Consider the following 27,113-nt stretch of genomic DNA (forward strand, 5'->3'; position numbering starts at 1 on the left):
ATACCAAAGGCTCAGTTGTTCCCCGCTGGATTCTGGGGCCCCTTGGGTGGCTCCTGTGGGTGTCTGGGGCCCTCGGGTGGTCCCCGCTGGTGTCCGGGGGGCCTCGGGTGGTCCCCGCATGTGGCCTACTACTACCAATCAGATTGGGGATATAAACAGGGCCGCCAACAGCGGGGGACAAAGGACACTGGCGACCCGGGCCCCGTGGGTCAGGGGGGCCCGACCGGCCGGGACACCTGCGTGGCCAGGCGCCAGTTAATTAAAAAAAAAATGCTGCACTGCTGGGGGTCTCCCTGTTGGCAGCGCCGGAAATATGTTGGGTTAAGCTTCCGGCGCGCCGGCGTGAGAGGGAGGCCCGGCGCGCGGGAGCAGAATTTGGAGACAGGTGTGTGTCTGCAGCAGGGCAGGCGGCAAGTGCCGGGGCCCTCGCAGCACCACCACCTTCCCCCCCCTCAGCATCGGGGCATCGGTAATGTTGTGGTGTTTACTTGTTTATTGTTGTTTTATTTGGTGATTGTTTTGATTGTATTGTATATTGTTGGTAGTTGTTTATTTTTTAGGTTGACCATTGACTGTTTTTTTTTTCCCCCATTTATTGCTATAGTGGCAAAGTATGCCCATATTATATGGGCATGCTTTAACACTGTGCCAATCAATAAGTAGCGGGGGTGGAGGGTGGGGTGGTGGCCTCGGGTAGGGTGGGCGAGTAGTGGGGGAGGGTGTATTAACACCTTAATTCCTATAGTGGTTACTAACCGCTAAGGTGATTAAGGGGTTATAGGCTATTAGATTTAATTTGTATAGCATTGTTTCTGGCAACGGAAGACAAGTATAGTGATGAGGCTGAGGAAGGCCTTCATGCTGGCAGAGGTAAGTGCAAGTTTTATTTATTTTATGCTGCCGGTTGATGTTTTATTATAAATGGGCAGATGCACTATTATCCATATCTGGATAATAGTAATTTTGCCCATTACTGTACTGTATGTATTGGGGGGTGGGTCTTTATAGCAATGTATTGCACTTTTTATTTTTTCGACATAGGATTGGTACTGCTGGCCAGCGGGGACCCCCAGACACCCACGGGAACCACCTGAGGACCCCCAGACACCAGTCACCCGCAGGGACAACCTGAGGGCCCCAGACACCCGCTGGACCACCAGAGGACCCCTGGACACCCATGGGGCCCCCGGACACCCACTGGGATCACCTTTAGGCCCCTGGATACCCGCGGGGACCACCCGAGGACCCCGCCGGCCTCTTGTATTAATGCTGTGCAGAAACAGGAAAAAAAAATGCTTTTATGCATGACTCCATCTCTTTTGCGCCAACCTTTAGCTGGTGAAAAGAAATGGTGAGCTTTTAAAGTACGATAAAGTTATCACTGCTTTGTGAATAGCAGTTACTGGCAAAAAACGGCGGATTTGCCATTTTTTGGCCCATCATGCAAATTTTTTTTCACTGACTGTTTATGGGTGATAAAAAGCCATTATAGCGCGATACTGCACTGTTATCACTGCTTTGTGAATAGCAGAGCAGGCAGTATCGCGCTATAAGGGCATTTATCGCACTTAAAACCACTTACAGTATCACTGCTTTGTTTATTCTGTAGGCCCCATAGTATCACATAATTCATTTTTTACCCATTATGGCATTATATTTGTAATCCGAATTACTTGAAAGACAGTTTTTTTTTTTGCAAAGAAAGACATCACTGGAGATTCAAGCTTTGAATATTTCAGTTAAAAATAACAAAGTTAATAGCACAACAGTTTTTAGATAATACATTGAGATTAGTAATGCAATAGAGCGAAATAAAATAATTATCTGAATCATGCGTATAATTATAATGCGAACATCAAAATTTTTGCGGCAAGTAAATCCAAAGTACGCTATGTTTATATATTTACAGCGTTTTACTTGAAAAGAAACATTCAGATCTTGTTTTCAAGTATGCATGGTCAGTCTATTGTACTGTATGCCCACAATAACAGTTTTCTATATGGAATAACCGTAAACACGGTCATTTATACAAGTTTCCCACTGCAAGCCTAGGGAAAAACCGGTGCACAAAAACTGAACAGGTTTATTAAAGTACAAAATCCCATGGCTAATAATGGGATTCATTTTCTAAATCTGATGCCATTGTTTGCATCAGTTGTGCATCTGGGAGACTAATAGAGTCTAGAGTGTTTAAGCATTTGTCTCAGTGGTATTTCTATTCTGTTGTATCCTTTAGATACTCCGACTTGGATGGAAGACACCGGCATGCTGTATACGATGGTAATCTACCTCATCCTTTTGCAATCACTGTGTTTGAAGATACTGTGTATTGGACTGACTGGAACACGAGAACGGTGGAAAAAGGAAACAAGTACAATGGGTCTGGGAGGACTGTGCTAGTGAATACCACACACAGGCCTTTTGATATCCATGTCTACCATCCATACAGGCAACCTAGCGGTAAGTAACTCTAGAACATTCTGTCCATTCAGGTGCTGAGGGTTTCACAGATTCTAATTATTTTTGCGTGCCTGTAAGGGAGCTTTTCTATATTGGTTATTCAAATGTTTAAAAACACAAAATGAACCCCGCTACAGCTAAATAGAGTAGAGTGAGGTGCTCACTAGGTAATTACTTAATGAATACACAAGAACAGAAAACCTAATTTCTGAGCACTCTATCACTGATGTTTTGAATTATTAAAATGTCACAAAATGAATAAAATAATGGGTATTAAAAATATATAAAAAACATATGTATAGTGACTATGATCGTTGTAAGAGTACTGTAGGTGCTCACGATCATACAATCATATCTATTGGAGAACTAAAATATGTTTCCAAATATTCTATGTTGATAGATTTGCCCTCATATAGGCATGAGGTGTCTGGCTAAATACACACAACTCTTGATCCTGCAATGGTAAATCTCATATAGTTCACCTACACATAGGTTCTCTGAAGGTAAGTGGAGATGATACAATGGAACACTCCTACATCAATGCTGATTCTAGGTCTTTATCAGTATAGCTGATCAGTAGGTAGGTGCAGTAAAAGACAATCCTATGTAAGGTTAGATAGCTTGAGTCTTAGTCATAATGTCAGTACATGTCAGCTACATGCTCCTACATCCACATTAGTCAGGGGTTAGATGTCTGTGTAGATATCAATAAGTGCATATATCAAACACAGTAGCTTGTGAGCTTGTAGACATGAAGGAGGGACATTTCAGTATTGTGTGTATATCAAACACAGTAGCTGGTGAGCTTGGAAACATCAAAGAGAGAAGCCAATTAAGAGCTTAGTTGGTGGCACGCATCTGCATCAATTCTGATGTTGGTGATAATATCAGTACTGATGTCGGGTTGGAGAAGTGCTTAATATAACAAAGAGAGAGACAAGTAGGGCTAAATTAATAGCATGCTTCTGCATCTCCACTGATCATATCATCATATCAGTGCTGATGTCAAGTTGGAGAGGTGCTTGAAACATTAAAGAGAGAAACCAAATGGATATAATTATTGGCACACTCCTGCATCTACACTGATCGTGGTCATCATATCAGTGCTGATGTCGAGTTGGAGAAGTGCTCAAAACAATACTATAGCTCAAAATACGTGAAATAAAAAGGAGCTATAACCTAGGATCCCGCAGGATCAATGGGTTAGATCTAAGATACTTTTTGCGGTTATAGGTGTTATGGTGCGGCATACCTGTGAGGGTTCATGAGAGCTGAGTTGTCTGCGATGATATGGAGACCAGGACAGGCTTTTGATGATCACCGACGTTCCTCAGGGTGCTTAGCGCCTCCAGCTGTAGTGGGCTCCAGGGTGCCCAGAGATCAGTCCCCACTAAAGCACACTTCTTTCCTCCTGCCCAGGGACCTACACTCAAACAGGAGTATGATGAAAGCAAAGGGGTCTTTACTCAGCAGTCACTGTGGATCTTCTTTACAGTGGTGCATAGGGTCATCAAGGGATCCCAGGCCACTGGATGTTGCTGGCTCTCATAGTGTGGAGCCTTAGATCTTCCTGAACCAGCCAGCCATGAGGGCCTGGCTGTCCTCTCTCTCCCATAGAGAGAAGAGACAGGTCCCACACCTCCACTCGGTTGGAAGGGTGGGAGAGAACTGACTAAATTTAGCACTGCCTCTCTGAGGAACCAGAAGGGGAGAGCTCAAGGTTTGTACCCATACCTGATAGGCTATACACAGGCCATGAGACACCACCACTCTTCTGTCACTCAGAGAGGAGCATGAGGGGGGGAAGAGGGAGGGGGGGAAGAGGAAGGGGGGCAAAAACCCACAGAATAGCCTGTCACAGCCTAGACTGCTAAGGACTTACATGACAGGGGGAAGAGACAGGCAGAGTAGACAAACCATGTTACATGCATAAAATAGATGATTACATTTTACATTGTTTGCCTTGCCACACACAGCTTAGAATGTCAAACTAGCAAATATTGCCAAACTGAAGGGGTCAGGTCATGAGTTTTAGATTAATATTTACAGCAGTAATTACTGTAGATACAAATATCCCATCTTTGGTGTTTACATTTGCATCCAGTTAAAATGGTAATACTTATGGCAGAAATCATGATGTTTAGCACTTCTTACGTATACGTTTTTTAGGCTTTCGTGCAATAGGTAAAAACATTTCCAATGTATTTCTTAGCAAGCAATCCTTGTGTCAACAACAATGGCGGCTGTTCCCACCTGTGCCTTATAAAAGATGGGGGCCAAGGATATACCTGTGAATGTCCAGACAACTTCTTGGCAATGCAGTTTGGAAGTGTGGTTCGCTGCCACCCAACATGCTCCAGTACTCAGTTTTTATGTGCAGATAGTGAGCGGTATGTTTTTCTACTTCATAGTTTTCCTTAAAATTATGTTTCAATTTTGCATGTATTTCGTTCATGTTTTTCCCAATTACTACATACGGGGACTTGAACTTCTGTTCTGTTAGCAGTTTCCGAGAAAATAGTTGACATGCTTCCAGTTACTAATTACTATCTGTGTATAACGTTTGGATGTACTGTATTTACATAGTACACCCATCTCCTTATATACATTGAACATTAAAAAGAATGATTATATTATTATAAACCTCACATGAAGTGATGGAAGAGATAATGCCTAAATTACCTTAAACTAACTGGAAAAGTACAAAATGTGAAAACATCTTATTGTAACTACACCTCAATTATGAAGGCAATTGTAAATTTATTGCCATTTGGGCACTGCATCTAATTACTATATTTTTGAAGCCTCTAAATTGCTAGCCTCACATACATTTTAGTAATCCCTATATCTATAGTAGACTACCTCTATTTAGGTAGTTCATGCAGTTTAATCCCTGTGAAAATGTATGATTATGTGTAACACAGGAGGGAGAGGGACCGACAACGGCTACCCACCCTTCTTTGCTCATTATGTGTAATAAAAATGCAAATATTTGAAGGAAGTATTTCCACATTACAGATGTATTCCTATTTGGTGGAAATGTGATGGACAGAGAGATTGTAGGGATGGCTCGGATGAACCTTCTACCTGTCCACATCGATACTGCCGTGTTGGGCAATTCCAATGCACTGATGGAAACTGCACGAGTTCACATTTCTTATGTAACACTCTGTCTGATTGTCCAGATGGATCAGATGAGGATTCGATACTTTGTGGTGTGTTTAGAAATCTTTCAATTATGATAGCTTTGTGACTGTTATCATTGATTAGTTCTTCAATGTATATACCTATTGAAAAATTACTAATACAGTATAACAATCTTTACTGTCTGCATCAGAAACATTTATGCATAAGTACCAGAGAGTAGAAATTATTCTATACGTTCTCAAGCTCTCCTTCACACTTTTAGGGCATTTTCAAAATAGATTGTGTACGGTATGTAGCTGTTATCAACTATTACTTGTAAGCTAACTTAACTCTGGTGATTATTTTTTCCCATATTCATGAGCAATGACTGCAGTAGTAATGATAAAAAAAAATACAGTTGATCGATAGTACAGCAATTAGGCTTAAGCTTTGTATAGGTTTAATTTAACATATACAGTATGGATATGTTAGCTGGTGTTTAAATCCAAATCATGTGATTTGTACAGCCAACCATCAGTGCGAAACACATCAGTGGCAATGTTCAAACAAACACTGTATTCCGGAGGCATGGCAGTGTGATGGAGAAGATGACTGTGGAGACAACTCTGATGAAGAGAGTTCCCACTGTACCACCAGAACCTGTAACCCTGGGCAATTCAAATGCAGCAACGGCCGCTGCATCCCACAGAGCTGGAAATGTGACGTAGACAATGATTGTGGAGATCACTCAGATGAGCCCAGCGTGGAATGCAGTAAGAAAACACAAAGCTTAAGGAAACAAATATTTCTATGTGTAATATCACTGATGATTCAATTGTGTAACTGGTGCTATGAACCTGTATATTTACACTTTACATTTGAACATCTGTCTTTTAATCAGTGAGTTCTTAATATGGCAATAAGGGCTCTAATGTGTCTAATCAGCCACATTGGGATAAGATGATGTTGGGAGCACTGTGACACAAGTTTACTAAGTGGTGCTATTCCATAAGACACCTTAAACCTGCAGAAAACACTTGATATAGCATGTCATAGTAATATGGGTCCATATGCTTTAGAAATGTGCATAAAAATACAATGAACACATGAAGCAATTAATAGATTTCACATGCTTTAATATATAGTAGAGGCGAAGAAAGTTGCCTGACCTTGTATTCATGTGTATCTTTTAGTGGGACCTGCCTATCGCTGTGACAATCACACAGACTTTGACTGTAAGACAAACTATCGCTGTATTCCAGTCTGGGCCGTGTGCAATGGCTACGATGACTGCAGAGACAACTCTGATGAAACAGATTGTGGTAAGTTTGGAGAGAAAAAGTGAGAATGGTTATGCTCAGTTTTACTTTTCCTACCTGTAGCTTAATATTTACATAATAATATTAAAATGAGATTTTTAAGTAGTATTTCTTGCTGTGTATTTTATAGAAAACAGTTCACCATCAAATGAAGTATTAAAAAATACTAATAATAACTTAATTTCATATAGCGCTTTTCTCTCAAAGCACTTCACAATTACAATGTAGTGCGTAGTATGTACGATTTGTACAGACACCACCTCTGCTCAGATGAGCTCACAATCTATGTTTTTGGTGCCCGAGGCACAGGGAGATAAAATTACTTGTACAAGGTCACAAGGAGCTGACAACGTGAATTGAACACAAGGTTTTCAGGGTCAGTGCCGTTATTCACTGAGCAACTCCTTCAACCCATCCTACATCAAATCTTTCTTACTGGTTAGATACATCTACAACTATGATTGGTTTATCAATTCGCTGTCTTTGCATTTGGCCTCATCTCTGCAAAACATTGGTATATTTCACTCTACTGCCATTCTCCTCCCAGGCTCCTTCACGCTTCTTCCACAATAAATTATATGGCAGTCACTTAGCAATTCTGCTTAACAGTATTGTTTAAAAAGCAGATGCAACTTTTATAGTAACTATATTTGTCTGTAGCCTAAGCTTCCTTTCAGTGTTTAAGGGGTGCGCAAACTTTCCGTCCTGCGCCACCCTGTCTGCACTCCCCCCCCACCATGCACGTGCCCCCCTCCTTACCATGTCTCCGCGGGATCATGCGACGACATGTTACCATGACGACGTGTCACCGAAGACAAAGTAAGTGAAGTTACAGAGGCCTCACGCTATCCCCCGGCATTTAATTTAAATGCCTTCGGGAAGAGCGCGGGCATCTGCTACCGCTGCAACCCCCTGAAAAAGCGCCCCCCAGTTTGCGCACCCCTGTTTTATTCCATGCTTTGTATTATTTATGACACTAACAACATTTTTTAAATTGCGTAGATAATTAAAATCCCCAGACCGGAGAGAGCAAAGCTTTATTATTACTGAAAAAATTAAGCACAATTATTTCGTCAGCATGTAATCCAACATTTTCTGTTTATGGTCCATGAACCTTGTTTGAGGACTTCCCCCACAGAAAAACACAATACAATACACAATATTTATACTACAGGGCCATCTGCCAACTATGATTATCCCATTTTAGGATTAACAAAATATTTGTGTAATCATTATGTTTGCTGGACTGTTAAATCCCACCTTTGAATGATTGGAATTTGTAGAGGAAAGGACCTGCGATCCACTGGGGGATTTTCGCTGTGACAATCATCGTTGTATACCCCTACGCTGGAAATGTGATGGAGAAAATGACTGTGGAGATGGGTCAGATGAGAGCAATTGCAGTGAGTAATTTGATATATTTATATTTACACCCTTGAGCAGAACGCAAGAGACGGGTATGTGTTATCCACCGGAACATGTGTGATGGTAACTGACTTAAAGCAGTCAGCTGTGGTCGCATTTTATAAAACTATTGTAGAGAGCTAATGTTATACAGTACAGTATGTGTTTTCAATATGCTGTGCAACACATACATGACAATTTATGGACATTGCACTGTTCTCTTAAGTGTTTTTTTTTAATGAAAGAGATATACATTTTTCCTGTGCATAATATATTCAAATCAAGTATTCTTTCTTAGGCTGCGTCAACGCTTGCAAGGCGCGTGCCGAGTTCACTTCTTGTAATATTTATCATCACGTGGCGCTCGTGCGCGTGCACGTACGCTCTCCCAAGCTTGGTGCTTGGGGAGGCAGTTACATTTGACTTTCGAGCGCAGAGCTCTGACCTATGGGGAGAGAGAGGCAGTATAGGCAGAGTGGAGAGAGGTGGAAGGGGGGAGCGGAGAGAGGTGGAAGTGGGGAAAGAGGGGGGAGGGAGGGGGAAGGGGAGGGAAAGAGGGAGAAGGGGGGGAGAGAGAGAGGAAGGAAGGGGGGGAGAGAGGAGGGAAATGGGGGAGAGCGGAAGGAAGGGGGAGGGATAAAGAGGGAAGAGGGGGGAGGGAGAGGAGGGGGAAAGGGGGGAGAGAGAGGAGGGAAGGGGGGGAAGGGAGAGGGGGTGAGGAGGGAAGGGGGAGAGAGAGGATTATAGAGGGGGAGGGAGGGGAGAGAGAGGAGGGAAGGGGGGAAGGAGGGGAGGGAGAGGAGGGAAAGGGGGGAGAGGGGGAGAGAGATGAAGGAAGGGGGGGGAGGGGGAAAGGAGAGAATGAAGGGGAAGTGGGGAGGGAGAGAATTGAGGGAAGGGGGGAAAGGAGAGAATGGAGGAGAGGGAGAGCATTGAGGGAAGGGGGGAAAGGAGAGAATGGAGGGGAGGGGGGGAGAGAATGGAGGGGAGGGGGGAGGGAGAGAATGGAGGGAGACACACACAGACACTCACACAGGCACACACACACACACACACACACACACAAACAGACACACACAGCCCCGATCCAGCCAATAGCCACGCCCCCGCTCTAAAATTATTGCAGGACAGCGAGCGCTCATGCTTGGAGAATTGGTGACGTCACCGTCCTCAAGCATGAGCGCGCTCAGCAGCAGCGTGGCCGCATCCTTAACTTATTTCTTTATACTGAGGACTGGAGAGGCCTGAATCACATTGCTAGAAAATGCATTGTAGGCATTGAGCCCTGAGTGAGTCCGCACAATGCTTGTGCATTAGGACTTTTGTAAATGTGAATCTTTAAAGTGTACCTTTTTATATTAGATCCTAGGGAGTGCTCAGAAAGTGAATACCGCTGTGACAATCTGCGCTGTATTCCCAGCCGCTGGCTCTGTGACCATGACAATGACTGTCAAGACAACTCAGATGAAAGAGATTGTGGTATGTGTCTCCTAAAGCAGCAGTCCAAGCTGCTGTTTTTTTAATTTAATTTTTTCCCTTTATTATGAACATTATTACAATCCACACAATGATAAGTAATTAGCTAAGTTGCCGATCGATCCGTTCTCCTGTGATACATCAGCAAAGATTCGGCTGAGAGGTTCGCTAAATGACTGCAGAGGAGTATTGACTCAGTATCTAGAACTTTGTAAAGCGTCGCTGTAGAAACAAAAAAGGCTTGTTACATTATAATAAATTAAAAATGTCATTCAGAGTTGTTTAAAAAATAAATAAATGCTACAAGTATTTTGCTATAGTACAGAACTGATTTATTAAAGCAAAAACACACATGTAGCATATTGCTTGGTCTGCAGGTTTAAGTATGTAAAACATGTGTTTGTACTGTCGCAGAATACGTGTACTGCACATTATACAAATCACTCCAGTTACAGTGTTTTTACATCTTACAGGCTTTCTAGCTATCATTTACCATGAGTGCAAACGAAGAAGCATATTTCTAATCGTTTGAAGTTTTGAAGAGTTGCTAAAAGTTTCCTTGTTATTTTATCATTTGGACAATTTTAGAAATGAGAACGTGTCATCCAGGCTATTACCAGTGCAACAGCGGCCACTGCGTGGCTGAGCGATTCTTGTGTGATGGAACTGCAGACTGTCTTGACTTCTCTGATGAAATAACGTGCGGTGAGTTTGAAACATTAGCATACAATGGCATGCGAGCTAATCTTACAACCCAATGTGCCTACATGGGAATCAAGGTGAACTGCAATTTGAATGCATTTCCTTCTAGAAATGTTGAAATGCTTAGTGACCATGTTATGTGATTCAGCTCGATATCTTCTGTCAATAATGATCATTAATGATTTGCTAACATTTACTGACAACATTAGGATACATAGGAGAGTTGAATAAAAGGATAATGAGAATAAAAGAAGGGGGGGGGGGGGAATAAAGGCAATCTCAAGATATATAAAAAAGGCATTGGAAGAAAATCAGAAAGAAAGAAAAGGGAAAATCAGGAGAAACTTAAACAAACCTATTGACTTATATCATATTAGCATGATAGTTTGAATATAAATTATCTATAGATTGTACCCTGACTGAGCTTTAAGCACCACACCCCACCCCAAAATATTTTTTTAATATACCTTATTTGACCTGGGGCATCCAATGGAGCGTAATAGTGATGATTCCAACTCTGGGAACTTCCGGGATTAGATATTTTATTTATTTCCAATATGTTATGTTAAAATTGGAAGATGGTTGCAGCATCATGTTCTCTTAACATTTGGCCAGCTGTTAATTGCACTAAATCACAAAAGCATAGGCTTAATTTATTTAACCCCTTCAGGCCATTTTCACATATTTCACAAAGTTTAGTCCACAGGACAATAAGAACTTTCATCTATTCAGTGTAGGTACCTGCTAAACAGTGTCTACCTTGACGAGGTTGGCAGGCTTGAATCATGTTTTGATCAAAAGATGCAACCCAGTGACTCCTTTGTTACACAGACGTAGGTTCTAAATGTAAACGTGTCACTAGTATATTTTAGGCCAAATTGATAGGAGCGCAGGATCTGTTCTTTTGTTTTCTCTTAACATTGCGTCTTTCTATTGGGCTCTGGAGCAAGGCTGATTCCTCCTCCGGAAGAATAAAAATCTAGTTTCTTGTTATAGAAGTTGTCCCTGAAGTTTGTAACACTGGATTTCAGTTCATCGGGGTTCCCCGGATCAAATAAACTGACCAGTATGGAACTGCTTTAAATATCACATTTTATCACTGTTTTTCGTCAGCTTTTGAAATGAGATTGGCTCTGTAGGAAAAATGGGCATTAGAGAGGCACAATGGTTCTTAACTTAACTTCTGTTATCTTCTATACATCTACAGAAAGCCCATACTGAGTATTGTGCACTGTGATACGTTGTTGCTTAAATATTCTGCACTACATTTCTTTACAATCTATTTAAGGACCTTTCCACACTGAATGGGTTAATATGCTACTAAAATTAAACGTCATTGCATTCCACGATTCATCTGCCATTAAATAGATTGAGTGGACATAATTAGAACTTAATTAAGGTTAGAAGTTTTTCAACCCAATTAATTATTTGAGGGTGGAACATTTTATAATCAACGTGCAAGCATGGTTGTTCGTACAATCACTCAAAAATGTAACTTAATGAATACATTAGAAGTAAATTGGTTGTATGACAACACTAGCTACTCATTATCCACGCTCATTTGATAAGCCTGATTATTCACTTTCTAATTGCAATGGTTTTCCATCACACATTTGACAAGTTTACGTTTCACTACTTTTCAGAATGTATTAAGATTCCAATTAATATTGGTAAATAAGACATCCTGCCTGGAGGCCAAGTTTTTTCTATGCATGTTATAGACGATACGTAATATAATTTTATAACAGACCGTAGGAATGTTAGCTTTTGCATTCTTAAAACACAGCAGCAGAGAAGCACTCTAGTTATATAGTCTAGTCTATAGTTTCCTAGTAGCACTGCCTGTTTGCCCACTTTTTGAGTTGTTAGCACTCCTTAATCATCCCATTTCCCTTGATTTAGCCACTACTCAGAATCATCCACCTTATAGTTGTACCAAAATCCCTTTGCAACAACCAACATTCAGTTTTTTCTCTATAGGCCAGTCCAAAATGTTCTCTTGTTAAGAAAGTATCATTTCTATTATCTAACGCAAAAGTACATATTTTTGTGATGGGCGAAAAAGCATTTGTCAGTAATGCATATAATAATAAACACCAATACTTGTTGCAAAGGTTGCAGTCTTTTAATAATTCAATGGGTTAGTTCTGTAGAAATATAGAGCTCTGGAGACCACAGGTGTCCCCTCTTCACATGAGCCATAACTCCAATAGGTCATCAAAACATATGGACAACAAACCTGTGAGGTCTTAAAAAAATATATACAGAAGTCTCTTCTTGAGTATTTATGAAGAACTTTAATGTTGGTCCATTGAAATGTATCACCAGCTGCAATGTACTTCTCTAGGACTGGTACAGCTATTAGAACTCCGCTCTGCGTCAGTGGTATACAATTAAAACATTAGGTATCAGAATTTCCCAGCTTCAAAACGTTGCTTTCTATTGGATTCCTGTTCTTTGATAAATCTCATGCCGCTCTTTTCAATCCGTTTTCCATGCAGGCGACTTTGACCACTAGACCCCTTTTAGAATCTACCTCTGAACATCTCACACCATGAATAAAGCCGTTGTTGTAGAGGTCAAACGTATTAAATTAATTATTTGGCAAAAATTCACTAAATGCAATTCCTGAATTTGGAATTTCTTGATATTTCTATTGAAAAACTCATTAAGTGCCTATTTAGTCATAGTTCAGAGTTACCAACACATTAAACTCATTAAGTAAGATTTTGAAATAATGTCAAAAGGAACATTTAATCGCCTTTTCCTCAGTACTCAAAGAATGTAGTTAATTACTTTGACCTCTACACCGACGACGCAATGACTGTAGTTATACAGGTATCCTATGTAAATTGGTTAGATTAAGATGTGCCGTCACATTATACTTATTGCATCAGTGTCTGTCGTTATCAGCAACCCGCTATCCAAACGGAACTTATTGTCCACTTTCGATGTTTGAGTGCAAAAACCACATCTGCATCCAGCCCGCCTGGAAATGTGACGGTGACAATGACTGCGGGGATGGGTCTGATGAGGAACTTCACCTTTGCTGTAAGGCACTACCTCAGATATTATACTGTAGCAGTGAATCCGTGTTTGACACGTGGAGTATAACCTAATGTGCTGATATGCCTCTGTTACATTTTTACAGTGGACATTCCCTGCGAGCTTCCATTTCGCTTCCGGTGTGGAAATAACCGCTGTATCTACAGTCATGAACTATGCAACACTATGGATGACTGTGGAGATGGGAGTGATGAGACAGAAGAACAATGTGAGTGTGTTATGACATGCAGAGTTACTACATCATGACAGATGACATTCAGAGAATTATCAGGGTGAAACCTATACCCTTTCTTTTATGATCAGTTTCGCAATCAATAAAGAATGCAGTCTCTTTAGGTGGGGATCTTTTTCTCACCTGTACAGTAAATACACGGCCATTGTCTTGAATGTCCATTAACAATTGAAAGTGGCTATCACACTGTAGTGACAATAACCCATAGCTATTATGATTATATATTCCCTAAAAATATTAGTTGTCAGTTGACATGAATGGAATCCTAATAAATGCTGGGAAATAAAAATTCTACATCTTTGAAAATAATTACCCACGTCTCTTGTCATTCCCAGACTCCATTTAACTCAATTTAACACTTACTATTTTCTGTTTCTTATAACTTAAGCAAAGAATTCAATCACTCTCACATAAACATGAAACATTCTTTCCATCTTTATAGGCAGAACACCCACTCCAAGACCCTGTACAGACGAAGAATATAAATGTGGCAATGAGCATTGTATTCCTCTTCACTATGTTTGTGATAACTATGATGATTGCGGAGATCAATCTGATGAAGTAGGCTGCAGTAAGTATGTTTCATAGAGTACGTTATCTAAGCAGTAGCTTGTGTGCAGCCCAAATATCTGCTTAAACGTTGTACAAAGCATGAGATTATGAGCATGAGTGCAGGCTCTTGAACCAAAGGAGATTTTAAAGCATACCTTTTCTTGTTTACCTCTTGATTTATGTTATGGTCGCCAGATGTCCAGAATATATGTGGAATTTCCCCTTATTTCATAGTCTTGTCCCATTGTCTCAGAAAGGTCTGTCGGGATGGTTAAAATTCTCATATTTTAGGGAATTTTTAATGCCTGACTTTAAAATTATTGCAATTAAATCAGTCATAAAAACGTAATAGATTTCTGCTTAAGTGTAATAGTGACCTTTTCTGATAGATGTAGCCTTATAAAATTATTAAAATAATAAAGTTCGGACACTGCCTTTAGGACACCCTATAGGACACCCTATAGGCGTTACTTTTTCTCCCACGCCACTTGTTAGTTCAGTTCGCGTCTTTCCCCATTCTGTCAAGAGCAGACATGATCAAGTGGGAGATACCATTCAGCTCGAAGCGCTAGCGAAGCATTCAGCACTCGTGACATCACTCTTTCATACTGGATTTCGCCGTCCCGTATTATGAAAACGTAACTGTGGCACCCCTAATTTATATTAGAATAAATAATATTTTTGAGGGACTGTTTCTTTATCTCACTCAAAGAAATGGGTGTTAGAAAGGGTTAATTAGTTGAAATGAAAAGACATGCTTCTAAAAACTCTGCATTTTGAGTTCTTATGATAGTGCAGAGTAAATGAGTACTTCAGTATTGGTACATTTGATATTATAAAACAAGGTTTCGGGAGTTCTCCTCTCTTCATTGGGTCAAGCAGTTCTCCTCTCCAATGTTCTCTGTTTTCCTCTGAAGAAGAGAGAGAACTCTCAAAAGCTTGTCTTATAATATCAATTGTTAGTCCAAATAATATAGGTATCACCTAATGCTGAAGTTCTCATTTACTCTGCAATATCACAACTGGACTAACAAAGCTATTTCTACTTAATTCGTGAGTTCTTATGAGAAACGATGGATCTAACAAGTAAAGCATTCAGTAATGTCAAATAGGTGTATTCTTAAGAAAAAAACATGTTTGTAACTGTGGATACTACCATTAGAAAATGTGGAAACTGTGTAAGGCTCAAGCAGTCCAAGGTTATAAAGTGATTTAGTATTTGTATCATTATTATTTTGCATCCTAACCGTGTTTTTTGTAAAACTTCAAGGTTCTCCCTAATCGTTCTCCTTAATTGGTTTATGGATCATTGGGACACTGGACAAACGGCATCCTTATTTAATAATCAATGTTCTAAACAGAACAGAATAGGTTTGTGTTTTTGCTCAGTCATTTTCTGAGGTTTCTGACGTTATATACACATATATTTCTTCCTAACCAGACAGAGGAGCACAACGGAATTGTGCAGAAAATATCTGTGAACACAACTGCACTAATTTAGCTGAAGGCGGATTTATATGCTCTTGCCGATCTGGATATAAAGCCACTGAAACTGATAGAAACTCGTGCGATGGTAAGATAATGATATCTAATTTTCGATTAAGTTAATTAATGATAAATTAATTAACGATAAATTAATTATCAAGAAATATCAACATTTGAACAAAGTTCATTTAATGTTACAATTGAGTTTTTTTTTACCCTAATAGACAATATCTAATATTTTTTTTTTATCACTTGCTATGGGTTAGATTAACTAAAGGTCAATATTTCTGCATTTGAATTTGTTGGAAATAATTTATTCACAAATGAGTTGCGATATTCATTTTCATTTGCATAATACTAGCGATAGAAATGAGCATTAACTCATAGAAATCTGTGTTACAGTTGCAACAATGCAAGTGTTTGGGAGGGATGTGTAACTAAAAGCTGACATTTATGTAATTTTTTTTGTGTTTAGATATTAATGAGTGTGAGATATATGGAACTTGTCCCCAGGACTGTAAGAATTCCAAGGGGAGCTATGAATGTTTCTGTGCTGAGGGCTATAGATCTGTTGGTGATGAACAAGGAAAACAGTGCGCTGCAAATGGTAAGAAAAAGCCTATAAACCTTCAGCAGGGCTCTTCAACTCAAGGGTGCAGGACAAATATGGCCCATATAGGAAGGGGCGGATTTCCCACAAGGCTGACAAGGCTAGAGCAGGGGAGCGCAAACTTTTCCTGCTGCGCCCCCCTCTCTGGCCTGCTCTGGATTCGCGCCCCCCCCCCCATCCTACCTGCAGCAGCGTCAGATGACACTCTGGGGTCACGTGACGTCAGGTAATGGAGACGCGTCACAACATCTGAATCCTGGTAAGTTTTTTTGTTGCAGAGGCCTCACGCGATCCCCCGGCATTTCATTTAAATGCCTGGGGGAAGAGCGCGAGACCTCTGCAACTGCCTGCGCCCCCCCCAGGGGGCCCCCTCCTGTGGCATCACGTCATCATGGCGACACAATGTCACATTACGCCACATTACCATGACAAAGTGGCATCACATGCCGCTATGACGTTGCATTGCCATGACAACACTGCATCACATGACGCCATGACGTCATTCAGTGCGGAGGAGGGTCGCCCCCATGCATGCAAGTGGAAAAAAGGTAAGTCCGCCACTGCATATAGGGTACTTGGACTGTCTGCACCTCCTCATTTTGTTGTTTTTTTTTTACCTCAGACAGTTAAGTGCAATTTTCCACACTGAAACTCACTTTTAAGACAAAGTAATATAAATATATATGGCACGGATGTTATAAATGCATGCAAAATGCTACAGTCGTTTTTGAGACTTTTAAAATATATCTCAAATTACATTACAAGACACCTTTAGCGCTGGTCCCAATACATTTTGTCTGATTTGGCCCCTTTGAAACAATTATTATTTGAAGGTCCATAGAGAGATGTATTTCAGTACGACGATATTCTTGTACAATATTAACATGTAAATTAGGAGAAGGAGCGGCTCAGTGAGTAAAGACACTAACTGGCACCGAGAGTTTGAAGCCTGGTTCAATTCCCGGTGTCGGCTCCTTGTGACCTTCGGCAAGTCACTTTATCTCCCTGTGCCTCAGGCGCCAAAAAATAGATTGTAAGCTCCACGGGGCAGGGACCTCAGCCTGCAAAATGTCTCTGTAAAGTGCTGCGTACAACTAGCAGCGCTATACAAGAACATGTTATTATTATTATTAATTATTGGAGCATTTCAAATATTAAAATTAGTAAGGCATTATTTTAAAAGGGGCAACAGAAAAATGGCAGGAATGTTGAAATAGAAAAGGTATAAATTATTGAAATAAAATTAAAAATATATATCTATATATATATTTTTGAAAACGTTGTATATTTGCTGTGCTTATGGGCAATCTGATTGGTCAGTTGGTCTGTCACTCACCCTCTAGCCAATCAGATTGGTCCATGGCCCGCCCCCGTACGCCTCTCATTGGTCTGCGAGCTTCTATCAACTCACCTGCCGCCGACACAGCTACCCACGGCCATCGGCACCATCTCCTCGGGGCTTCCACCTCACCTCTCCCCACTCCCCCCCCTCTCACAGCAAACACAATCCTCCCTGGCGCCACCAGCACCGCTACCCACAGGCATCGCGCCCACTCCTCGGCGCCGCCTCACCTCTTCCCACACTCCCTCCCCCTCCTCACAGCAAACCCAAGCCTCCCCGGCGCCGCCAGCACCGCTACCCATGGGCATCGGCGCCCGCTCCTCGGTGCCACCGCCTCACCTCTCCCTACACCCCCTCCCCCCCGCCCTCACAGCAAACCCAAGCCTCCCCGGCGCCGCTAGCACCGCTACCCACGGGCATCCCATGCCCGCTCCTCGGCGCCGCCGCCTCACCTCAAACACCCCCCCCATCACACCAAAAGCAAGCCTCCTCCACCTCATCTCTCGACGACACGCCGCTTCCCGCCTGCGAAACACATGCCGCCTCCCGCCCGATGCACTCACGCCGAGTCACCGACGCCGCCTCTCACACGCCACCGCCTTCTGCCTGCCCACTCGGCTCTTCTTCTCGGGTCCCGTATTACCGCCGGAGAGAGGGGGGGGAGAGAAGTCAGCGGTGAGGCCAGGCCGGGGTCCTGACTGCCACACACACACACACACACTGACTGACTGACACACACACTGACTGCCTGCCACACACACACACACACACACACACACACACACACACACACACACACACACACACACACACACACACACTGACTGACTGACACACACACTGACTGCCTGCCACACACACACACTGACTGCCACACACACACACACTGCCGCACACACACTGACTGACGCGCACACAGACACACTGACTGACACCCACACACACACACACACACTGACGCGCACACACACACTGACGCGCACACACACACTGACGCGCACACACACACTGACGCGCACACACACACTGACGCGCACACACACACTGACGCGCACACACACACACACTGACTGACGCGCACACACACTGACTGACGCGCACACACACTGACTGACGCGGACACACACACACACTGACTGGCGCACACACACACACACACACACACTGACTGACGCGCACACACACACACACTGACTGACGCGCACACACACACACACTGACTGACGCGCACACACACACACTGACTGACACACACACACACACTGACTGACTCGCACACACACTGACTGACTCGCACACACACTGACTGACACGCACACACACACACACTAACTGACGCACACACACACACACACACGGACTGACGCACACACACACGGACTGCGCTCGCACACACTGCCTGACGTGCACACACACACACACTGATGCACACACAAACACACTGACTGACGCACAAACACACTGCATGAAGCTGTAAAGGGGGGGGGGGGGAGAACAGAGCTTTAAAGGGGGGCGGGGGACCGGACCTGTAAATAGGGGGGGGAGGGACTGGACCTATGAACGGGGGACAAACAGAGAGGGGGGAGACAGGGGGAGAGAGAGGGAGGGGGGAGACAGGGGAAGAGAGAGAGAGAGAGAGAGGGGGGGAGAGGGGGAAGAGAGAGAGGGGGTAAGGGATAGAGAGGGGGAGGGGAGAGGAGAGAGAGAGAGAGAGAGAGGGGAGCGAGAGAGAGAGGGGGGGAGAAAGAGGGGAGGGAGAAAGAGGGGGGGGGGGAGAAAGAGGGGGGGAGGGGAGAGAGAGAGGGGAAAAGAGAGAGGAGCGGGAACACTACATCCCGGGCAATGCCGGGTATATCAGCTAGTATATATATATGTGTGTGTGTAATATGAGATGTAAATCATGTTAATTATGTTTACAGGTAATCCTCCTTTATTACTTCTACCAGACAATGTCCGTATACGAAGATATAATCTTTCATCTGAACAATACTCTGACTATCTTGATAATCAGCAGCACATTCAGGCCATAGACTATGATTGGGATCCTGAAGGATTAGGCCTTAGTAAGTATCCACATGTATTTTTCTCTAATATGATGTGGCGCAGCACAGATACAATTTCACTTTTGAAGTATCTTCTGTTAAAGTATTCCCTAGCTGAATCTATTTGTTACTAAACAATGTGTGTATGTGAAAATTAAATAGCATTTTTGTTCTACAAGTTCAGAGAGGATAGACAAGGTACAGTACAGCATAGATCAGGTTTACTGCTCCAATGAGAAACTGGAATTAAAAAAAAAAAGTGCAACAGTAGTTACCTTTTGGAGGCAAAGGAGCTTATTCATTGAACTGTCAATCTGGGCACTATCACATGGAAACTCTCATTGACTTTAATGTGGTTTTATATGGGATACTGCCCCAATCTGCACTTTTACAGTTTAATGGGTAACCCGCAAAGTGTTAATCACAAGCTTTAAAAGTTTGCTGTAGCTGAAGTTGCTAAAACAACAACAAAATTATGTAGTTACTGACACCGTAGAAGACGAACCTGGGGTAATTTGCAAATTATATATTTAAAGAAGCACCCCCCCCCCCCCACACACTTTGTTCTTGACTGGGATTAAAGCAAGTTGAGACGTTTGTGTTACTTTTAAGATGACTTAATAATAACTGGGAGGAAAGAGCCGTCCGAGGCAGCGGACAAAGCCGTCAGCGAAACATACGTCGGCAGTAGACGTACCAACGTCATTGGGGGCAGTAACAGAGGCTTCCTGCCCACCACCCATTCTCATTGATTAAACTCTGTACTCTATCTCCCACGGTTGGAGCTACACGGTACACAGACCAAACGTGTCTGTGCACTCTGGAGGGGGAATCAAAGGCACTGCACTGCCGTAGGGACCTATGACCATTCACTGATGTACTAACAGCGCAGTGTAAGCCGTGACAGTTGGAGACATAGTGTCAGATGTTTGCAGTCTGCTACTTTGTCCAGTCACGCAGTGTGTATGTTATTTAATTATTTTTACTTTTCACTACCTTCTGAAGAGTGACACACACAGGTGTATCAACCCATTTGGAGATATCTTATGAAACTTCTAAGCAGACCATTCCACCTTAAGCACATTAGATACTTTCAATGCCAAGGAGTATATAGCCAGACGGCTTGATTTATGGGGACCTATTAAGGTTCCCTGGACATAAGACGTGGTCACTAATGACATCTTGCCAGACAATACTAGTCTGCCAACCTGTCTGACTCGCAGCCCTATAAACAACCACACATTCAGTGTATATATTGATTAACTATCAGTCTAATAGTGCTGTATATCTATCTAAGGCAGAATATATGCTCCTGGGATACCAGCTAGTGCACTGAACATTACACTTACCTGCTCTAACATTGCGGTATCATCTTTTATGTAATATTATAAATATATGCTCAGCTTATTTGTCAATAGAGACATTCTGACAGACGTGGACAGTCTGGCTTTTTGTCCAGACAACAGACACACTGATGAAAGGTATCTGCTTATGTGGGCTATGAACTTCTTACAGTAAGCTTCTCAGCCTCTGCTTACACTCTATCCACACTATTGGACATATAGAATGTGTCTAATTTAAGATATTCCAATGAGGGGATTGGTTACTCTGTGAGCATACCAATCTGCTATTGCTGATCCTTCACCCAGCGATAGGCATATACAACAGACCCAATAGGTTTCGGCTCACACATATGAACTCGTCTTCTGTGTCACCCAGCTACCACATATTGGATGGCGGTATTACCAATAGACTAGATTATTTTCAGTATGGTCAATTACTCTTTAACGCCCCCCTTATTTTAATATTTCGCTTATTTGTTTAGGTATATCTCACACAGAGGTCTACCCACTGACCTATATATTTTATTTGAGGATTCCTCCTAGTAAAGTTTATTTTAACATATTCACCATTACAATTAGTTAGTGTACTTACCTTAGTTCCTGGTCTAGCAATATCAGTACATCAGCCACCAGAGTGCTCTCAACATAGGGGTTCTTTTCTTTCGTTTAGCGAATCTTAATATTATACATTTTCAATTTAGAAAATATATACTGTATGACATATTTGAATTTCACTGCAAGTTAATTTAGACTTTTTTTAAAGATATTTTCATATACAGTATGCATTTATTTAGTGGGTCTGTATAGCGTCATTGTTTTTCTCTTTTTAAAGGTGTCGTATACTACAGCATTCGAGGCCAAGGCTCAGAGTTTTGGCTCCATCAGACGTGCTTATATTCCAACATTTGACGATTATGGTAACAATCTGGTCAAGGAAATTAATCTGAACCTGCGATACATTGTTAATCCTGCTGGTATAGCTGTGGACTGGGTTGGAAGGTATGCTATCCTGAAAACTTCTTAAGGCTGTATCTCAGTACCTGACACAATGCCATCATATCATTTTGATCCAGTTCTTCACTTTAAACCCACTGCATTCTGTCTCTCTGTAGTCCTACAGTACATTCCTATTAAAAAATGGAGACTAATATCTCATGAGGACATTAATCCAGGCTGCCATTACTGATAGGATTATCTCAACACATGCAGTAGAAATTATACCACAATTACGCAGTAGTACAGTATAATCAGGAATGGTAACACATCTTCAATCTACACAATAATAGCAAGGTGTGTGTACTCCTAAAAAAAACTGTAAGAAATGTTGCTAGAGGTACTTGGACTTCTGCTTTGATAAAACTCACTACAGAGAAAATGTACTTTCAAGTCATGTCTTATATTTGTTTTTTTTCTGTGTATTCCACCTTCACACTACTCGTTATTGGGTAGTTAGCCAGTTCCCATTTACAAGTGTGTAACCCAAGCTATGGAGAAGAGGGTGCCATCTTGTGGTACAATGTTGACACACTTGGGGGTTATGTATTAAGTCTATGCAGTTACCAAAAAACAGCAACAATTTTCATCTGCATCAATTTGCACCAGCAGCCTATGCATATTACATGACGCAGATCTCTAAGGCGCCGAGGTTAACGCCACCTAAATCTAATGAAAAACTGCACCATCACATTACAGTTTGGCACAGACTGTCTCCTCCCCTAACTCCTCCTATAACCATGATAAAGAAGATATGGGAAAAAAAGATTCTCTATAAATATTGACATTTTCATTCAAATATGATCCGAAGCATCATGTGCATCGAACGTGACTAACTTCATAGCATACCATTTGGAGATATCATCATGACCTTGCTCTCCAAAAATCACGAAAGAAAATGTTTTAATATTAAAATGAATGTGATGTGCAAACACTTATTATTTTAGCTTTACGTCATAATTTTTGTATATAACAATGCTAGTATAATGCTTTCATTCATTTCATGTTTATATTTTCAATGGTCCCTTCAGTCAGAATAATAAACCTATTTCTAATTTTTGGGGCCTCTTAAAGCTGCAGTTCAGTCAATATCCTGCATGTGTTTTTTTTTAATAAATCATTTCTGTAGTAAGAAAAAATACTTTTAGCATTTTCTGTTTTAAAAACAACAACTTTGAAAGACCAATTTTCTTGTATTCTATTTTAACAGCCATTTGCTAAGGCACTGCCCCTTCATGTCCTGTCACAAGCTCTGGCACACCCCTTTGTCAGCCCTGCCCTCCCTCTAGCACATGTCAGTGCAGGAGTGCTCATGAATATTCATGAGCTTCCACTGAGTGACAGAGGCAGAATATAAACAATATGCCAGCTCTAATTATATCACCAAATTTCGCCTATCAATACATGGAGAACGAATTGACCTGCAGCTATACAGTTCTTTAGGTAATTAGAGATTGCACACATTAAACTATTGAAGTAAAAAAATAAAAAAAATAAAAAAAAGACTGAACTGTAGCTTTAAACTTGACATAGCTTAGGGCCTCTGAAGGTCAAAGTCCAGCCTTGGGGAGGGGGGGTCCATACCTGAATCAAAGGCAGAAACAAGGTTTTGCTTTGTTTCTACCTTAAATTCAGACTCATAGATCTGAGCCACCTTTAGTTCGGCTGAAATCTATAGAGCTCAGGGTAGTTCGGATTTTTAAATCACAAGCCAATTCCTACTACCTTCCAATGTGAAATGATTTGCATACTGAATATTATAAACAAAATATTATCCATACCATAAATTTCTGGTAAATGTTGGCTGCTTTGTCCATGTGTCATTAATATTATCAATGGCTGTGCATTGCATACAGAACAATATACTGTCATGGTAAATGCTACTGTATTAAAGAGATGGACGATTGTATTGTTTTGCATAAAAAATTTGGCCACACAAATATTTGAATACAACATTTGTATCTGGTTAAATAATAACTTTGTTTAACATACTAATGTAATACTATTCTTTGTTTCAAATCAATACCTAATCAGGCATATTTATTGGACTGATGCTGGCACAAATCGAATAGAAGTAGCCAAGCTGGACGGAAGATACAGAAAGTGGCTCATTTACACTCAGATCGACCAACCAGCAGCCATTGCACTGAATCCAAAACTTGGGTAAGTGATGATAAACAAAGGGGTATATTTACCAATCCTACGATACTGTAGGTGCGCTTTGCAATGCATCAGAGATGGGAATTTCCATTCCACCCAGTTTCGGAAACATATTCACGTTTCTCAATGCAGATCCTGACAGATTTATTTGAACGCTTAAGAGTGGGAGAACATAACAAACCGAGACTTCATTAAAGCGTGTTTCTCATGTTTTCCCCTACTTTTTCTTATTTTTATTCACACTCCCCCGAATAACAAGACAGTACAAGTGGAACAAAATAAGGGGGGATACTCTTTTTTTTTTTAAAAAGAAAGACACTAAGATACACATTTAAAATACCTCTATTAGTGTCAATTTAGCATAAAATGGGCATGTGTAATTTTAATCAAGAGTAAATTATTTTTAATCTGGTTACATGTTTCTATATAGAGTAGGTTAATTTTCTAAATGTAGTGATAACAATAGATTCCAGCAGACCAGACTCTGATTAGTGATTAAAATATATTCACTTTATGTTTTCTTTGCCCGAGCGTGACATTTAATAATCACTTTCTGTGTCATTATTGTGATGGTACTGTAATCATAACATTCATGGCAACTGTCGTTTATTTATTTTTAATTACTGTTTTGCAGGCTAATGTTTTGGACTGATTGGGGCAGACAACCTAAGATTGAGTGTTCCTGGATGGATGGGCAGCACAGACAAGCTCTGATTTCTGAAGACCTTGGTTGGCCAACAGGCCTTACCATTGACTACATAAATAATAACAGGATCTATTGGAGTGATTCCAAAGAAAATATAATTGAATCCATTAAGCCTGATGGGACTGACAGACAAACTGTTGTAACTGGAGGTTAGAAACCATTTAAAGTGGGATTACCTTCTCATTTCTATTTCAAAAGTGATGTGTTTTCAGCTTAATTGTTATTAGAAGCTTTTAAACTAGCAGAACGTAGATAAGCACATTGTCTTCTTCTTCAATATGGGGCTGAAAATGTGCAATGCAATTTGTACGTACTGTACAGGGAGTTCATAAATGGGTTAATTTTCTTTAACAATTGGTAATCTTAATACATGTGATATTCTCTTCCCATTTATTAATCACAGTAAATGATTTTTTTAATGTCTACTAGTATAACCTTATTTCCCCTCATTTTTATTGTAAGACATAGGCAACCCTTACAGCCTAGATGTGTTTGAAGGACATTTGTACATGGACATCCAAAGATAAGGGTGACGTCTGGAAGAAACATAAATTTGGCACTGTGTGGAAAAGTTAAGGTCCTAACAGTAAACCCCTGGCTCACGCAGGTGCGCATATACCATGAACACAGATACAACCATTCAGGTAATTATCAATCTTTAGAATTACTGCTCTGCACCAAAATGTAAGACATTTTTAGGTCTGATTTGGCCCAGGATAATTACTTATCTGCGTCAGCGTGTGCATAGAACACTTGTAGATTTTTGTTAAATTGTACAATCGACTATCACTGAAAAAAAAAACCAGATTGGTAATAATAGTTTTTGCATAGTGCAGCTAGTGTTACGTAGCGCTTTACAGAGACATTTTGCAGATAGTCTCTGCCCCCGTAGAGCTTACAATCTATGTTTTTGGTGCCTGAGGAAGATAAAGTGACTTGCCCAAGGTCACAAGGCACTGACACTGACACTGACACTGACACTGACACTGACACTGACGGGCGAGTGGATTTAACATCGTGGCGAGCTCCTATTGGCCCAAGCAGCACACGTTTGGTACTAGGTGGCGAGTAGATTTTTTTGTGTGGCGAGTAGATTTTTTGGTGATTTGTCGACCACTGTGTATATATGTATATATTTATATATATATATATATATGTGTATATATATATATTTATATATATATATATATATATATATATATATATATAAATATATATAACAAATGAAACCCGCTTGAGAGCACTCAGGTATACCATTTAAAAAATAACAATTTATTGATTGACACAAAGAGAAATAGATACCAGTACAAAAATATTAAAAATAAGGCTAGGACCCCCTGACACGAATACTGCCCACTGGAAACACTGTTGCATAATTTAGGGATAAACTCACAATGTAAACCCTAATGCCATATATAGACAAAATTGTAAGAGACACTTGAATGAGCCAGAAACTCTAAAACAGGCTATTACATTACCAGACAACTGAAACATGCATCTAAGGTGATGCGTCCCCTAAGGACATAAAGTGTATTAACCAGTATATAAAATACTTCCTCAACAAGCATAAATTCTGCCTCTTAAAAGCAGATATAATGACCAAACCCACAGCAATTAGAATCTCTGGGGGAAATTGGTAACCGTGCTTAGAGGATTACTCTATACAATAAACAGAATAACATGCATGTGACATGAAAGAGTGCATGCTCTCAAAAAAGAGTGCAAAGTAAATAGCCTGTATGTTGCAAGCATAAATATAAAAAAAAGCGTTTCAAAGTCCAGAAAAAAAATCATCACAGCAGTGTTAAGTAGTATAGTTACATGACTGCGTAATCCAGGGGTCCTGCCTAGCAGCCCCACTCCTACGCGTTTTGTCAGAGGACTTAAACTTGGAGTGGTGAGGATGCTAGGACAACACACTGTTTAAAAAGGCATATTTTCACGCCAAAAAGGGACAAGGGAACAGCTGTATGTGTTTTCTACCTTAATAGCGTATCAATACTTCCGCGTTTCAAGGTGACACGCATAATCAGAATGGTTAATTCCGGTTTGGCGCCATGACACATTATGCGCTATGCGCAGTGCCGCCGTGATA

General features: G+C 41.1%; 1 protein-coding gene across 1 annotated transcript in view; it reads left to right on the forward strand.

Annotated features, from left to right (window-relative positions):
- Nucleotides 1–27,113, forward strand: part of LRP2 (LDL receptor related protein 2) — a 169,007-nt gene that overhangs the window by 123,424 nt on the left and 18,470 nt on the right. The window contains 21 exon segments of the mRNA XM_075609138.1: nt 2,237–2,460; nt 4,673–4,850; nt 5,479–5,675; nt 6,114–6,359; nt 6,780–6,908; nt 8,189–8,308; nt 9,672–9,788; nt 10,374–10,490; nt 13,401–13,538; nt 13,639–13,761; nt 14,228–14,356; nt 15,779–15,910; nt 16,298–16,429; nt 19,694–19,837; nt 21,992–22,029; nt 22,031–22,158; nt 24,187–24,315; nt 24,947–25,167; nt 25,481–25,527; nt 25,529–25,591; nt 25,593–25,662. Coding sequence (XP_075465253.1) covers nt 2,237–2,460; nt 4,673–4,850; nt 5,479–5,675; nt 6,114–6,359; nt 6,780–6,908; nt 8,189–8,308; nt 9,672–9,788; nt 10,374–10,490; nt 13,401–13,538; nt 13,639–13,761; nt 14,228–14,356; nt 15,779–15,910; nt 16,298–16,429; nt 19,694–19,837; nt 21,992–22,029; nt 22,031–22,158; nt 24,187–24,315; nt 24,947–25,167; nt 25,481–25,527; nt 25,529–25,591; nt 25,593–25,662 — 2,822 coding nt within the window.

Source organism: Ascaphus truei, chromosome 7 (assembly GCF_040206685.1).
Source record: "Ascaphus truei isolate aAscTru1 chromosome 7, aAscTru1.hap1, whole genome shotgun sequence".
NCBI lineage: Eukaryota > Metazoa > Chordata > Amphibia > Anura > Ascaphidae > Ascaphus > Ascaphus truei.